Below are 17,645 nucleotides of genomic sequence, written 5' to 3' on the forward strand. Positions count from 1 at the left end.
AAGCAGCAGCTCAGGTTTAGAATGAATGTATGTAGCAGAGAAAAAAATGTTTTGTAAACAGCTTTTTGCTTTCCCCTTTGATGGTATCACTGGTATGCAGAGGCTTTCTGTACCTTTTATCAGGCTTTTATTAGTGGCAAAACATGACTCAAAATACTAGCCAGACATGATTTCTAACATCCGTTTTTGTCTGTTTCACCCAAAATGTGCTGATCACAGACAACTCAAAGAAACAGTAACCTAAATGAAACTTTTTAAAGTGAGAGCTGTATTTATGAAAAGCAATTATCAGCCAGATACCAAGTTGTTAAGAGCTTATCTTTAGTTGGTCTTTTGTGTTTGTGTAAGATGTAATTTTGAATTGCTTGTAGAGTACAAGGTGACTTTTTCTGCTGCTTACACTTGTTTGTGCATCCTAATTTTGTTCCTCAGTTTTGTGTTCGCATGTGGTGGCACTTTGCATTGCTGGTGAGGTTGCACGCCTGTCTTGGAACCAGGACCTCCAGCAGTACAGAACAGTGAGCAGCTCTTCCACTTCTGACCTGGCTGTACTGTCTGCACAACACTGTCCATTTATGTATCATAGAGCATCTTACATTACTGAAGTGCTCTAAGGTGGAAAACATTCTGAATCTGGGTTGCTTCTGCAAACTTACTTGGTCTGACTGGGTAGCTAATGTTATGTTTTGGGCTTAAATGGTGTGACAGAACACAATTTTGTTTCCACGCCTTTTGCCTCATTCAGTGTCTGTGATGCGCAACTGTCACAAAATAGACAGTAGCAGTGCCTGTGCCTCCTCCTGGAGCCTTTGCACTGAACACAAAGTTATTGATTATTTCTTTTATTGAATTCTCCTTGGAGTTCCTTGTGGGCAATTCAAAATGTATTGGCCTCATCTCTACGGTTTCTCAGTAAGGTGAGAATATAGTTTTAAGCACAAAGTACTTGAAAAAAGACACACTATAACTGTAAAAAAGACACATTATAGAGTAAGTGTTTTCCACTTAGAGTTTTTTTCAATAATTGTGTTTTTGTTTTTCTTTTACATTGTACATGCAATTCATTATTTAGTAACTGCTTTAGAAATACAGAAGTTGGGCTACAAACCATGTTTTAGTAGGAAATAGTTGGGGACTTACTTTTTTTTTTTCCCTTCTCTTGTGTATGTGCAATTGAGACTGTTTAGAAGTGTTTCCTCTTTCTCTCAGGAAAATCTGTGTGTAAATATTTTGTTTCAGGTCAAATTAACCTGGGTCAATCTTGCAGTTTTGCAAACAAGGGTGACGTCTTCCATGTTTTTCACTGTAATTTAGGTGCTTCATGCTTTCATTTCTCTTGATCAGTGATCTGCCTGGCTTTACCTTCTCAGTGCCTCATAAGAATTTGGTAACAGTGCTGCACCCTGGGAGATGTGGAGCAGCTGAAAAGCTTTGTGCAGAGACTAATAGGGGCAGAGGCCATCCTCTACTGGGTACCTGAGCAATTCAGCAGGAAGCAGCAAAATACCAAGATAAAATGGTTGTTTTGGTGTTTATTTTTTTTTCTTCAAATACTGTATGGGAAGTTGTGATTCTAGGGAAGAGAATTTGGGATTAAAGCAAATGTTCGAATACTGGAATCTCCCTGATGGTGGATATTCCAGTTTTCAGCCAGCTCTGGGTGTAAATGGAGAGTGTAGAAGCTCAGTGAATGCAGCCACTAAGAGCATGTTTAATGCACTTGGCAGGTTTGTGACCTCTTGCAGTAAAACAAGCTTGTGCATTTCTTAGACTAGCACCCGGCACAGCTCTTGGTGAGCCTCTGCTCTCTGCAGAATGTGAATGGAATTCTGTACATGAAACCCTCAGATGTTTTCAGCTTTTCTTCAGAGAAGCAGCATTTTTAAAGTATTCTGTCCCAGTAGAGAATAAAGTAAATTACTTCAAGGAAATTATAAAAATGTCTTTAATTTAGCTGAGTCACTACATATCTTTTACTTATATGTATACAAGTTATATATATAAAAAAAAAAAAAGCGTACATTATATATGTAGGAATGAAAGGTTCAAAGAACAGATTTAGTGTTTTTGTAGTTCATGATGTACTGCTACTGCTAGCCAGGTAGTTGTGAGATCAGGTCCGTGACCTAGACCTGACTGAGACTTGAGTGCTTATCCTTGAACTTCAGTGAAGGCCAGCTGCCCCCCTGGTCCTTTGGGTTAGAGGATACAGCAGGTCCCATGGAAAATGGGGCCATCTCACTGATCAGAATCGAAAGGTGGTTTGGGTGTGCTTCCAAAGGATGGTGGTGGTAAATACTGATATTATAGTTGGCTTTTTTCTCTGAAAGCAAATTTGGAGCTTCAGTTAGTACTGATACACTGCTGAACTCCTGGGACAAATTTCTGAGATAAGTAACTCTTAAAGATGTGCAGTTACGCACTTTTCACCTCTTTTTTCCCATCTGTGTGTGTACGTGTATAACTATTTTTAGTTAAACTTACGTGAATTGTGAATTTAAATTACAGGGGTATCTGAACACACTGTTGCACACGTAAAAATGGTTTCTTTTACATGCAGGTAGTGACTACATTGCTAGTCTCTTCCTTATAGTATACTACTTTTCTTTCCTATCGCTTTGCATTTCTGCCACAATGCTGTAGCATGTAGAGCTTTGACTGGCCTCATGAGAGGGGAATTTCCTGTACCATACAATACTGGTTTGCAGGAAAGCCAAATGTTGTGCTGTGGTTAAATAAATAAAGTAGCTGTATTTCTTCATGATAGGAGCAGACATTTGTTGATGAGATGAAAATCTCTGCATCTTGTAACTGGGACCTGTGACACATTCTGATATAAGCTCCAGAGATGGATCTGTGCAGTGGGCCACGTTACACAGTGCACCTCCTTTAGATTAATGCTTTATTTCCTGGCTCCTGGCATTGCACGAGTAATGGTGAAGCTGTTCCCAGTGGCGGTAGTGACGAGGACTTTAATAACAATGTTTTTCTGGGCTGGTTTGGATGGTGTTGCAGTTGAAATGTCTGGTTCTGCTACTAACTGCCCAGAAAGCAATATGACAGTGGGATATTTATAGAAAGATGCTGGTGCAGGCACAGCCTTACAGTTAATGCAAAGGGCACCTTTTAAAAAGTGGCCTTGTGCTTTCATTTCACTTCAGCAGGGAAGTAATACTCTTTGGAGTTGTGGGATGCATTGTTTAACTAGACCTCTAATCATGTTATGGATGATGTGTCTCCAGGAGAATCAGGGGACAAGACCTTTAAGTGTTTTTATCACAGCTTAAGATCTCAGAAAATGTGAACTTAAATAAAAGTATGTTTGGGAGGTTGTTATTGCTCTGTATCCTTTTGAGGATACCTTCTACAGTATGTTTTTTATTTTTTTTTAGAGAAAGTCACTTACAGTTATGAAATGTTTGACCAGAAGAGAGGATCAAGTTGGCAGAGTCACTCATATACAGTTGTTTAGCTGAGCCTCCTTTATTAAATCATTGTTCAGCAGTCCATTTTTGCTGGTACAAGAGCTAGTGTCTTCACTGCTAAGGTAGTAAGCCTCAAGTCACTAACAAATACAAGATGTGAAAAAAGTGTGTGTAGCTTTCATACCAAAGTGTCAGTGACTGCTTATGTTCTTTCTTGTTTACCCTCTAATTGTGTAGCACAGCCTGGTTCACATTTGGATGTCAAATGTATGGCTGCTAATGCTCGTACTTCACAGTACTTGGGTAGGAGGGAGAAGTTACATTTTGTGTCCTGATGTCTAGGAGAACTATGGAAATGGGCTTTCCATTTGGGCAAAACTTCATACAGCAGGTTTGGCTATATGACTGTCACAGCAGGCCTTCGTGAAGTTTGTGGAGGAGGAAGTCAGATGCTAGAAGAAGGAGTTTGCAGATAGTTAGGCATGTGTGTATTCAGTGTGAGAAAGCGTGTGTTGTTATGAGGCTGTCAGCTTTAAGTCACTTCTTGTTTGAATGTTTACACTGGCACTGGACAGTAAATCTAGTATTTGCACTTAAAATTCTAAAAGTACAGGAGAAAAAACACACCCTGCCTCTATTTACTCATGTCAGTATTCAAAAATCCACTGTAGATGTTCAGGTTGCTTCCCCAGTGGGGTGCGTGGTGTAGGGCCTGCTGCTGGAAGGCACTCTGTCTTATAAGTATAGTATGGTTTTGTGGTTTGTGCTGCAGCTGGTGAGAGGGCAGCAGACTTACAAAGTTAAGCTACAGCTTTAGGGTACTGAAGGACTTGGAGTGTGGCTGGTAAAGGACTCTGACACAAGGATGAAGTGAGAGCTGTGGTGGCCGTCTCTGCTGACAGCCCTTCTAGTTGTCAAAAGGAAATGGGTCACAGTTGCCAGAAAGAAGAAACCTCCATTCTCCTTAACCTCACAAAGGCATAGACATGAGGTTGTCAAAGGGCTGAGTTGGCTACGTTTGTGATTCTGGATAGAGCCTGGATAAGCCTTTTTTCCTGGTAAGTCATGTGGATAGCATCCTGGTTTTGCATGCTATGCAGCCACGCAAGCATCTGATACGGATGGGTCTGTGGTATCGAGGATAAAGCAACGAAACTGCAGGACAAAGCAGCTCAGCATTGTACTGCAGGTAGCATGTGCTGGGCAGGTGGTGTGCACTTCATGTCTCATGAAGCATTTTGTCTGTACCTGAGGAGACCGTATCTTGGTCCTGTCATTTAAGAGATGGATGTTCTCATGACAGAGGTTCTGCCCTCCTGGCTTTGTTCATGTGTCCTTTCTTGTGCTGATTCTGAAAGCTTTCACGTTCATTGTGCTTGGTTTCCAACCCTTGCTCAGCATGGATTTCCTGTCACTACTCTATAGATGATAAGTATCAATGGAAATTTGCAGACTGACACACACGTTCTGCAAGTCTGAATGCTCAATGTTTGCTGTTTGAATTGTTAATAAATGTTAACACACTGGTTTTATTCTGTCTTTAATGTAAGTACTATCCTGGGTTTTAGTCTTCATCTCCTATAGCCTCAGTACAATAAATAGCAGGCTGACCCTTCAGAACTCCCTTGAGTTGTGCATGTTGCTCACAGAATAGGTTACCATTTGTTGATGTAAGCAAAGAGCAGGACAGTTTTCTTTGGTTCTCTCAGTATCGCTGAAACTATCGGTGAACAGAGAAATCCTTCAGTGGAGCAGCAAATACACTGCACAAGTGAGTCTAAAAGACCTGCTTTCTGACACCTTTTGATGGATGGTTTTGTATTTGTAAATATTATTACCAACAGGCTGTGCTGGTTATGAGGAACTACAAAAACGGGTGAGTGAAAGGCTGGTTTTCAACAGAGAGAACTTGGCTGCGAGTAGGCAGCAGGCAATAATTTGCTGCCAGCAGAGTCCCCAGCTCGTTTCTGTGTGCTGCTTGTGGCAGAGCACTGAGCCTGGCTGAAGCAGCACAAACTCCTATTCAGGTGATGGCAACCTCTGCCAGCACGGAGCAGATCTGTTGTGTGCACAGCCTCGTAGCCTTGGCTCAATGACGTGTTCTGGAGGCGTCATTCTCTGGATGATATTCCCCTGCTAAATTGCAAACATCGGGTTGGTTATTCTGTTTTCATTTTCTAGAGCCCTTTCAGCATTGTTTCCTTAAAACTGATGCTTACTGAAAGTTACTGAAATACAGAAATGTTTTCATATTGTCAGCACAGCGGTAAAGGCAGGTTGGGGATGAGCTGGTAACTTTTTCACAGGGAACAGATGTGTTGGACCACAGGGAACATGGCAGCGGATAAAGATATAATACCCTCCATATCTTGGTGGGCTTTTTTGTATTTTTATTATTTGGTTGGTTGTTTTGGGGGTGGGAGGATTGTGTTTTGTTTTGTTTTGTTTTTTTTTTAAGAGGATAAGATTATGTGTGCAGTTCCACTCCACCACCAAAAAATAATGCAAGTAATTCAGTACTTTTAGGATGCTTTTCAAACATTGGTTCATATTTTTATAAGATTTGTGTGGATGAAAAATTTAGTTATCATCACTGTCTTTGGGTTTTTTCTTTCTTTTTTTCTTTTTTTTTTCCCTCCATGAAATACCACTGCCTATCATGTATGTAAACACTTAGGGCCGAACTCATGTGTAAGATGCATACTATGGCTTCTGCTGAATTCAACGTGGAGTGTATATACACCTCCAGGGTCAAATCCAGGCTCTATTTGTTTCTCAAAGGTTATGCTGGAGGGTTAAAAAGGCATGAGCCTTGCCTTTGAGTGGGCAACTGTGCAGCCAGAGATTTTGCTGAACAGTTAACACTAGCTCTTTTATTTTTGCCTTGCTGTAGCAGGATTTTATATGCATTTTAACGGTTATTTAAGAGTCCCCACATGCTTAGAAAAGAATCTGAATATATGTGCCTTTTTTAAAGCTGCATCATAACTAGGTTATTCCATCAATACAGTAGAATGACTGGGAGCTGCAGTTGGAACAATATGTAAAAATACAGCTTGTAAAAGATTTCCTTTATTAACTGTCATCATCCACAGAATATATGTTCAAATAAACGTTGTGTAATAACTAAATTTGAGATTAATAGGCCCCTTAAGAAACAGCGAAGTCATTCAGGATAGTCAGTGAAAAATAGCCTGTAAGACTGTAACATGCACATATTGTCCTGCTTACATGCTCTCTCTGGTGTCATTCCCATTTATCAATGTCGGCAAGCTCTGTTCTCATTAAAACACTCTTGCACAAAAGCAACTTAATTTTCTTAAGAGAAGAGGACACCTGATTCAATTTAGTGCTCAGAACCAGGAACTTGAATATATATATATTTTTTCCTGTCTGAGCTCAGATGAATAGTTATGAACAGCAACACAGATTAAACCTTATTAGGTATATTTATATTCTGTTTGCAGTAACAGTGCTGTGGCAAATAGCTTTCTACAGAGCTGTAACATCTTATTAATGGAAACAGCAGTTAAGACATGAGCTGCAGTAACACTCACATGAGATTTTATTTTTAAATAGGAGATGGAAGGAGTTGTTTAAAGGGACTCTGCCGACTCATTCAAGCTACTTCTGACGTCCTGCCTTCTTCCTCCACCTTCTCGAACTACACTGATCTCTTTGGGTAGATAAAATTTCCTTTTCTGTCCTGTTTGGTCAAGCCATTTCCATTACTTTCTTCAGCATTTTTTTTTTTTCTTCTCTGACAAATAGGAGGCATGGATCTATTAAATTTTGCATTAATAACATGGACACTATAATCTGTTGTACTACATCACGCTCTCTGTGTAATCCTGCAATAGAACTGGTGGAGTTCTTATCTTTCCTTTTCCAAATCTTTTCTATGCTTCTAGGTTTTTTGCTCTCCTGCATTGTGCCATGCATGTTAACATGGATATTTAGCCTTATGTTTAGTACTTGAACTGTATTTACCACTAGTCTATGTCTGAAAATAAGGTTTTAGCTGGAGGTAATTGCAGGCCTACACAGAGCAGCTTTGTACAATGGCCAGACTGCTTCCTACTGAGATGCTTTGAGGCGTTTTAGTTTCCTTACTTTGTATCTGCAGCCTTGGCCCTTTCCATGAAGAGGGGATGGCTCATGGCCACGCAGGTCCTGGTGCATGGCACGTGCTCTGCATCCTCTCTGGGGTGCCTGGGGGATACAGTTGCTGTGTAAGCTTCAGAGCAGCACAGCTGGGAAGGTTACTTCCCTAAAGGCTGCCAAATGACACTCAAGATTTGAATGTTTAAATGAGTTATTTTTGTTTTTAAAATATATATATAAAGGTGAAAAAGCCTTTTTTTTTTTTTTATATGGCCCACATGTAAAGCTATGGGCAGCATTGTTTTCCTGTGACACTGCAGTAAAAAGAAACTGTAGTTATAGTTGAGTTGTGCACAACCATTTCATTTGAATCTTGACAAAAATGATAAAATGCCTTTTTTTTTTTTTTTGGACCCAGGCATTGCCAATATATCTTTTCCTCTCCTTTAGTGTAGTTCTGCTGCATTATTAGGGAAAGATAGTGAGTCTAAGTATTCCAGGGTAGTTTGATACCAAAAGAAAAGAAAATGGAGCAGAGTTTAGGATGTATTTAATATTTAATTCTATCAAAACCTTGGCATGCTTGTTTGATTTGCCACTGAATCACATGTGCTTGAATGCTGCATGTACTTGCCGTGGTGCTTGGACACCCACCTGTGGGGGACTGCTCAGCCCCTTGGCTATGGCTTTGCTTTTTTCTTTTGTCTGTTGATGTTGTTTTTTGTTTTTTGTTTTTTTTAATAACTTCTGTAGCTGTGAAGACTGTCTTGGATCTTGTTCCTATCACTGTTACAGATCTTAGCAGTGTTTTCTGTATATATGTTCCAGCATAAGGTGGGAGATGAAGGGGTGAAGGTTTGCACTATTCTCAGGTATGGGAAGAAGAAAGTTTCATCCACATACTGCCAAGTAGGTTTCCTTCAGAGGTGGGCTAGTTCCTTCTCACTTGAAAGTGTTCCTGGCCAGCCGATCCTCCCTGGTAGTTCAGAGCAGCAAAAGAATTCCCTCAAGCTTAGTGCCATAATGAGTTGACTGAAATTGTACCTCTTTAATATTAAGTGAATTTGTTGTTTAGCGGCACTAAGGCTTACTATTTCAAACTCAAGTGGAGATGTCCATACTCTTCAGTACTAGTCCTGTTAAGAGTACTGACAGTGACTTTCAGTCTTTGTTGTCTGCGAGTTGATGTAAGTTTGAGTAAGTGGTCTGGTTATTGCCACCGCTGCTTTAGAACGCGGCCTAACCTTGCGCTTCGATACATGGCAATGCATTTACCTCTTGAAAGGATCTTACCATTATTTTAGAGAGAACTCTTCCCTCCCATTAATGGTAAGTGCAATGTATGGTTTGCAAACACCTGCAAATCTGAACTTGGAGTATTATAAGGACATCTAAATGTTTTCATGTTGTGCTGCTTCAATTAAGTTGACTGCAGATAGTCTGATATCTGTAATAGCACAAAAGGAGCAAACGCTAAAAAAAGTTGTACAGTAATAATGACTAATAAATGTTTCAAACAGAAAATGAAGAGACTATCTGTATCGTGTGTCAGCACTAATGTTTGTTGGTACTGTGTCTCTGAGGATCTCAGAGTGCTTTTTAAGCAATGAATTAATTTTGACAATGCCCTGTGAGGTATGTAGGCAATATTATCCCTCTTGATGGAAGGAGCTTGGAAGCACAAAAGTGTTTAAATTCTACAGGGTCATGCTACTAGGTATGTTTAATTACAAACTGGAGCAGTTGATTCAGTTTACTACCAGTTTGCTTAACACTAAACCAGAATCACAAATACAAACCTCGTTTTTGTGGGTGTGAGAAAAATTACTTCTAAGTTTATTTTGCAGGAAAAAAGGTTTATAAAGAAAACTGCAAATATGGTAGCTGGCATGTGTAAGTCCTCACTCCCTGAGGTGAATCATCTGAGTGAATTTATAGCATAATTTGTAGTCTTCCTGATTTTTTTTTCCTCCTTTTGACTGTAGTGAGTGTTTAATCCTCTGCTATGGACAATTCCTGATGCTTTGGAGAAAGGGTGTTAAAAACTCCAAACAAATGTACCCCTGAACCAGTCATGAATTATGACTTTTGCATGTGACTGGCTAAATACCTCAAGCATAACGTGTCCTTAGTACTTGTTAAATGCTTGAGAAGAATAAAGCAGAAATCCTTCTGGTGAGTCGGGAAGGGAGGAAGTGAAGAAGTTGGTTTGTGGTCAAAATATATACCACCAGAACCATCTGCTGTCTCTTTGCTACCTTTCTGGGTACAGAATTTTTCCTGGCAGTAGAATTCCAGCATAAGGTAAGCTTAAAAAAAATAATCATGTCTGTAAATGACTGTCAGATCGGGAGTGGCCAGTAGTGTGGCTAACGATAGATGCACGGGGTCTTGCTGAGTGCATCGGTTCTTGCCAGCTACTGCTCTGTTCTTTGTGCGTTGTAGAAGTGTCCGGAGAAAAGGTTCGGGGCTGCCAGAGTTGGTTCTTTTGTGTCAGGAGATGCGCTTTAGCAGAGCTAGCTTCTGATAGGGCTGGGTGCTTTTGAGACCTGGAGGTAAATTGAGCGTGTTAGGGAGGGAATGGCTACTTTTTTTGATCCCTGTCCATAGAAAGGACTTGACCAATTTTCTTGAAGGAGACGAGGAGTACAATTCTTTGCAGTAGGTGGAAACGTGGCTGTTGCTCTGCACACAAAGTCTGTGTGGGGAGGTGGGGACCCTTGTGTTTCCTCCCAGCCTTCTGCTGCAGGAGTGGAGCCCAGATGCTTGTATCTTTCAGATCTAACAGATGATTTACAAAGTTTTATACAGCAGAGAAGAGGTCCTGGAGTGTGTTTAAAAACAAAAGTCTTGATTCTCCTTCGTGGAGTCAGAGGCAAGATGTTACAAAAGGCAGCTTTCTGCATCTTTGTCTGCTCAAAGTGATCAAATGCAATCAGTCCGTGTAAAAGCATGGCATGGGGCCAACAAGTACCAAAGAGACCCCGTAAACCTTGGTTGTTTTTTTAACGTAGCAATAGTAGGAACTGCAAGAGGGATACATTAACGAAAGGTACCCGCAAGGACATCTCCTGAACTGGAGACGATCGTGTGCAGTGGGGTTGTGTGCGTGGGTGAAATGTGTCTCTCTTTTGCCACATAAAAAGTAAGTATCACATAAAAGTATCAGTTGTACAGCTTCAAATACAAGGTGAAAATCCTGGTTTAATTCACACTTGTTGAAGAACCATTTTAAGTAATACTCAGTCTTGCTTTCAGCTGTGATCTCTGGCAAGAGAAGCTGTTTGGACTTGTGCCTCTTTTTTATGTTCAAAAAAGGAATGCTGATGAGGAAGAGGTGTTAAAATATGTTACTGTAGTTTACAACTGTCAACTATAATGTTTTATTTAGCTGTATCTATTGAGATGCTCCCTCCGCAACACGGAGTGCCATATGCCATTGTCCCTGTTAGTAAGCAAGTCAGCGAAGGTTTCCCAGTCTGCATTTGTTTTTGTATTTGGGCCACTGAGGAGCTGCAGTCCAGTGCCATCTTTTATTGATAGGGCCAGCAGAGGAGGAATCTAATGAAATTATCAAAGCTTTGAATTAATTATGAACTTGAATAAGAAAGCTAAGCTCTCTAGAGCCAAGGATCTCATTACCCATTCATTTTCATTGCATCCTCTTATGGAGCAGAAGGCAGGTTCAGCTACAGCTCCTACCCTGAATTTGGACTTTATTCAAACTTGCTAAACTCAATAGCATCCACTTGTTATTAATCTGTGACTGAAAGTGTCCAGGGTGATTAATTTGACTCTCCTCTAAATCTTCATGTAAATGGTAGGTCTCCCTCCTCCCTTGCCTCTTACCTTTGCTGTGTGGCTTTTCATCATCAGACTGGCGGCCATACAAGAGTTTCTGTTCTTTCTTGGTAATTGGGGGAAGCTTTTCAAGACTCAAGTTTTAACTTCCTGGAATTTATTGAGTTAATGTTAGGAACTAATACTACTACCTTACATTTCCTGGATATTTAGGTAAGCACAAAGGTTTCAAAAGTCATTATCAAAATTGTTTATTTTCCTTTTTAATAAGACCGTGGAGTAAAAAGTAATGATTAGACTTTTTGGCCTTAGAAATGTGGGATGTTTGTGGTGGTTGTTTTTGTTTGTTTGTGTTTTGTTTTTGTTATTCCTGTTTGGAATTTGTTGTTCAAACTACAGAAACTTCTGTAAATACTTTATTATGATACTTTATTGTGATGAACAATTAGCTTGTTTACCAAATTAATATTCCATTTTAAAAATTGTTGAAAGTCTGCAAAAATGTAGTGTTTTTGTTAAATCAGATTTTATATATGCATATATATTTATTTTTTTTAATAGGTCAATGTGCAAAAATATTCTGAGCAAATTAGAACAAAATCAGTGAGATTAAACTTCTGTGTGATATTCCTAGTTTTTGTGGATATTCCTCATAAGTTTACCGGCAAGGATTTTCTTCTCCTGCTTTTGTCTGTTTCAGCACATTATTTATGAATGCATAGACCAGAACCTATCAGTCTTCATAAGTTACAGGCCACTGGCAATATTTTAAGCAGTGGCTAACTGCCTAATGGTCTCTGTGTATGTGTTCATTTGGAGAATCTAATAGCTTGTTGGGTGGGGGAATAACGTTCTATTCTTGTGCTGTAGTTATTTTACCATTGGTGATATTTACTTTTTCTCTCTTCAGGCAGCTGCTATATTTAATTCTGCTTTTGGAAGTTTTTTGGTGAGTAATGCCGTATTTATAAGCGCTTTAATAATCTTATTTAAAACAATGCCATTGGTGTGTTTGTGTTTTTCACCTTCGTGTTGACGGAATTGTGCTATTCCTGTGGCAGAAATCTGAATTGTCTTTCAATTTATTTCACCGTGTTATTAAATACAGATATTACAGTTTCTTTTTGTTAAACTCTTGAGAAAAGTGCTGAATAAATTGCCTCTAATCATGGTAAATTAATAACGTGTAAACACATCTTAATTTTCTCTTTAATGGGTTAACAGAATCTATTATTATGCAGATGTTTCAGACATGGGCATCAATATATTGATTTTTCTAATAAGGCCCATCAAATACTCATTATTTTCTATCAGGAGGCCGTGGATTTTGAAAAGAAAACATGACCCAGCTGATCAGAGAGTAGATGCTAATTTACTCAGTGACATGTCATTTGTTTAGCATATTTCACTGTCAGTGAAGCCACTCCGTGTCTCTGAGGAGCACACTAAAATAGCTAGATATGGGAAAGCAATCAATCCCGCTGGAAATACAGCTGTTTCTGTGAAAAGCTAAAACAGTATTTGTGGGCCTGGTGGTCTGCCAAGATTCAGATGGCATGCTGTTAAGAGCACTAAATAGGTATATTTATGAAGAAAAGAAGAATAGATTTATTTTATTGTTAGGGAGACATTAAGGATTAAATACTAATTATTTTATATGTAGGCAAGCTACTGTGACTGATTTACTTGAGCAGCTAATAATTGAATTTGCTCATATTTACTAAAATCTGTGCACATTTAAAAGTATGCATTTGTGATTCCAATTTTGTGTCTCTAGAAAGAGAATGATGACATATAAAATAAATGAATGACAACGCAGTTCAGATTAGGAAATTAAAACGAAAACTGCAGGTGCAAAACAACTCACTTCATGTGTATTTTTATTAGGAAGAGCTGGAGTTGGGAAGTTTAGGTGTGTAAAGATATACCACCAAGAGAGTAAGGTGCCTGGCATTGTGAAGTTGTGCACTGTACTGCTGTGTGGTTAGTTTTTTTTTGTTTGGTTGTTGTATTTTTGTTTTGTTTTGTTTTGTTTTTAGGGAATAGTTTAAAATTAGGAGGATAGAAATCCATTCTGTGGGCATGGATGGCCATTCACGTTTTCAAAGTATCAGTCCCCAGATACTTGTTCCTTTTTGTCTCCTATTGTGTCCTCTGGAAGAAAGTGCTTTCTGCCTCCGATTGCAGAATCCCAGTTTTAATGTGACTTTCAAGTCTTTGTGTGTGCCTGGCATTTTGTCTTGTTGCTTGGCACGAGCTCCGGTTTCTCTGCTGTCCCTAGCTTTCAGTTCAGGAGGTTTCCTGGAATACCCAAAGGCTTCAGTTCAGCTGTCATTAGGAGAATGGCTTTTGACTTCAAATAAGAATTTAGGCCCCAGAGCATCTGACTGCAATGATGGATCCTAGTAAAGCAACATATACATATTTTAATTTCTATTACCTGTTTGTAACTCTTTGAAGAAATGTCAGTTAAAGAAGCTGGGGTAGTTTGTGGATTCATGCAATATTCCTGATTTTCATCTTTGTTCTGTGAATTGATCACTGGAGAGATCCATGTATTTCTTGATATATAGCACATATATTTCAAAATGTGCATATATTTTATATTTTACTGGCTTTGGATAAATAGTTTTTTAAAATCTTGGAGTAGCATTGTTGTGGACCTTATTTAAATAAATTAAGCCATAGTACCAGCTATTTTTCTCCATTTACTGATTTTTAAAATAAAATTAAAGAAAGTGGCCACTATTAAGTCAGAAATATATACAAACATTTAGACAGTCACTATGGTATCCTAATTTGAAAGCATGATTATGTAGGATGATACGTATATAGGACAGAAAACAAATCACAGATATATTTACTTAAAGCTTTCCTGTGACAAACTTCTCCATTTATGATAATGATAGGATGAAATGTGACTGAAAATGCAGGAGCGATAGGTAGTAGGACAGGGACTGTAGCAAGTTGCCAGAATTGCTTACAATTTTTACAGTGCTGTAGTCTACATGGCCTTTAACTGAGTGGTCCTGAATGTTCACTAGATCTGATCAATTACTTCTTCTGTAAGCTTTTCATAAACAACCTGAGGAGCATCAAACATATATCAACTCATTTGAAGTCAAAGCACTTCTGTAAAATATGAAAATAAGTGGCGTATTACTGAGAAAATGGTAGAAGTTCCAGGCAGTATTTTTGGAAATCCATCAGTTTGTATCACTGTCTAGCTTAGAGGCTCAGCTGGCTATAGGTGGAGATCCTACTTCATATATTTTTGCTTCGTAATGAATGTAAATTGTATTTGCACTTTTCTTATTAGTGTCTGATATGTTGTCTGTGCATAGGCTTATATGCATTAAAGTATTTTTGTGACCGTAGCCATATACATGTCCTAGAGCTAGTTTGGGAGGATCTGACTATTGACAAGGTTGCATTTTTCCTTCCTTTCCCAATCTTGCAAGCTGAATCACATGAGCTGGTTGCTGCACTTGCATGTAGCCCTGACAAAGCCAGGAGGACAGTATGTTGCTGTCTGTTCTCAGGCTGTGCCCGGTGGGGCCAGGGCCTGTGTGTGGTAGTCTAAAGCAAACTGATAGAAAGGGGCAGAAAGATGTGCTATGCTTTCTTCTTCTTCTTCTTCTTTTTTTTTTTTTTTCCTGGTAAATGGTCCCTGAGAAGTTAAACAAGTTAAATGAAAATAAAGCGTGGAACAAAATGTCTGCAGGAAAAGTCTCAGCTTAATGTTAGTGGTACTGAGATGAGCTCATTTGGATGTAAAAGAACACGTTGTGATGTGCAAACTGTTCTGCCACCAAATATGTCTTGATGGGCTCAATATTCTTAGATTAAGTACTCAGAGGTGTTTTCACTGGTAAGGAGATTTAAAATAAACTACCAAACAACTGCAAAGTAATTCCTCTTAAACTCCTCTGAAACCTATATTCCTGTAAATATGCTGGCAAAAGAATGCATGGAAGGAGATTGTACATATTTACACTTAATTTAATAATGTCCCAGGTCTAATTAAAACACAGGATTTTAAAGAACTAATTGTTACAGAAAAGTGTTTTTATATAGCTAGACTGGTAATAACTAACGATAGATGAATTCAATTTACATAAATTTCAGCCAAGAGAATATTTAAAATCATACCACAGAGGATTGCTTTGAGTTGGGTAGTTAATATCATTATCTCCTTCTCTCACTTAAGCAGTTTGGTTTATAATAATTGTGGAACTTAATAAGTGATTTCAGTTTTTCCTCTTAATGGGGTTTTAATAAAATCTGATAGCGTTTTACTAATACTGGGTGGTTTGTTATCAGTAAGGGTGCTTCTGTAAAGCATGCAAAAGCATGGCAGGGTCTGCTGAGTTGAAAAGCACTGAGGTAGCTGCTTCCACTTCCAAGCGAGGATACATTTACACCTAAAGATGGACTGGGATATTCAGTATGAGTTTGCTGAAATTCTTACTACTGTATGTGTTACCACAATGATAAGCATGTATATTCTGCTTCTAGAACTTGTGCTGCCACAGAAAAATAATGCTGGTTAAAGTCCAAAGCACAGAGCAATGTTGCAAAACATGTTGTGCCAGTGATCGTTCCGCTTTGTTTACCAGGATGTCTCAGCTTCTTTAGCTTTAAGTTCAGCAAGGCACAGTCTGTCATAGAGGCTGTTCTTGCACTGAAGTGGAGCTGCATGCTCAGTTTGAGAGCTAAACTCAATTCAATGGGATATATGCCATCTGCATGGGAGAAGGAGAGGGCTGAAAACCTTGAAGACGACGTCTTCATGAAATGTTCTGCAGTGCTAGACTAGAAAATCTATTGTTTTACGTCTTTCTGTGTCTCATTTATCTACTTTCTACTTGAGATAGTGGGTTAGAAACTCATAACAATATCCAGCTTGTGATTTGAGTGAATGTTCTCATTCTTTGGCACCTTGGGATTATGAACATTGTGTATGAAAAGACCAACCATCAACTTCATCTTAAACAAAGAACTGTAACCAAAATCTGAAGGTCTGTGGTGCCAGGAAATCAAGTAGAGACGAGGGGATTCAGAGGGCTCTGATGTGGCTTCACTCATGGAAAAAATAGAGCTAAGGGCACCCAAAAAATGAAAGAATGAGTGAATGTTGGTTGAGACTTCTTATGATGCTGTTGTGGATTAGCTTTGCTTTCTGTATTGAAACCTCGGCAGTACCGTAAGTTCATTGTCCAGTATACATAAAAGTCAGCCTGAAGAAAGGAACCCATTCCAGGTGTGCTTCATTTCATTAATCTCCTTTGTCCAAATTAAATGTGTATGCACGTATGGCTTTCTTTTTTTATCTGACATCTTTCGAAGTAGACAGAGCTGGTTCAAAATGGTCATATTGTTCAAAAAACTCAAATATTTCATTTTTGGAGCAGTCATTTGGCTAATTGAACCAAAGTTAGTGTTTTTATTTACATTGTTTTCCAAATGAGAGCTAAATCTGGAAGGGAGTATGGAAGTTAGCTTCTCACACATACACAAAGCCTAGTCGGTTAATGAAAATGTATGGAATTCTTATCTACTCTGTTCTAGCAGGCATAATGATTTACACAGCCTGACAGCACTAGTGCAGCAAGTAAATGCATTAGTCATAGTGTCCATTTTTCTTGCAAATTTGTGACACAGATTTAATTATGGGAATGACCAGCAAGTTACAAATCTAATTTTGGTAGGCTGAGCCAACTTTTTTTATTTTAATAACAATGGATTTTTTAGCAATGATTTCATTACTATTTAAAGAAATCCACCCATATGGAAATAACCAATTGGCTGAATTTATTTACTTTATTTTACGTTAATGGACATTGAATGGTTTAGTTTTGGTTTTGTTTTTTAATATTTTTTCATCTTAGTTACTTCTGGGATAAATAACCTTACCTGGCTTAATGATTTCTGTCATGAACATTGTAAATATTTTTCTAAAATCAGGTAAATGTATACCCTTTGTTCCCTTTTACTTGTGTCTTTGCAGTATGAGAAGGAGGCAGAGCAGTCTTCTGGGATTCCCTTCTTAGTGTGCTAGCTGTTTACAAGAAAACCTTGCCAAGGAGCTCTGTTCACAACAGGTGCTGAATTCTAGGTTCAGTTGAGTTTAATTGCGAAGTGGAGCTGCGTTATGTTGTGCCACTGCCCTTTCGGAAGTTGTCTCCTAGTTGTCTCCTCTTCCTCTGTGAAATGGTGCAGTGGAGCTGCTGGTCTGAATTCTCAAAAATCCCGAGCAAGTTCTCCCTGTTAATCAGCCACTTGGGAAGCCACCTCAGCCTCGAAGGATGGGTT

General features: G+C 38.8%; 1 protein-coding gene across 2 annotated transcripts in view; it reads left to right on the plus strand.

The window, feature by feature from the left end:
* Positions 1-17,645, plus strand: part of SLC10A7 (solute carrier family 10 member 7) — a 139,107-nt gene that overhangs the window by 35,939 nt on the left and 85,523 nt on the right. For both annotated transcript variants that reach the window (XM_084286376.1, XM_084286377.1), the window contains exon 5: positions 12,241-12,279. In XM_084286376.1, coding sequence (XP_084142502.1) covers positions 12,241-12,279 — 39 coding nt within the window. The remainder of the gene's footprint in view (positions 1-12,240; positions 12,280-17,645) is intronic.

Source organism: Netta rufina, assembly GCF_964035555.1.
Source record: "Netta rufina genome assembly, chromosome: 4".
NCBI lineage: Eukaryota > Metazoa > Chordata > Aves > Anseriformes > Anatidae > Netta > Netta rufina.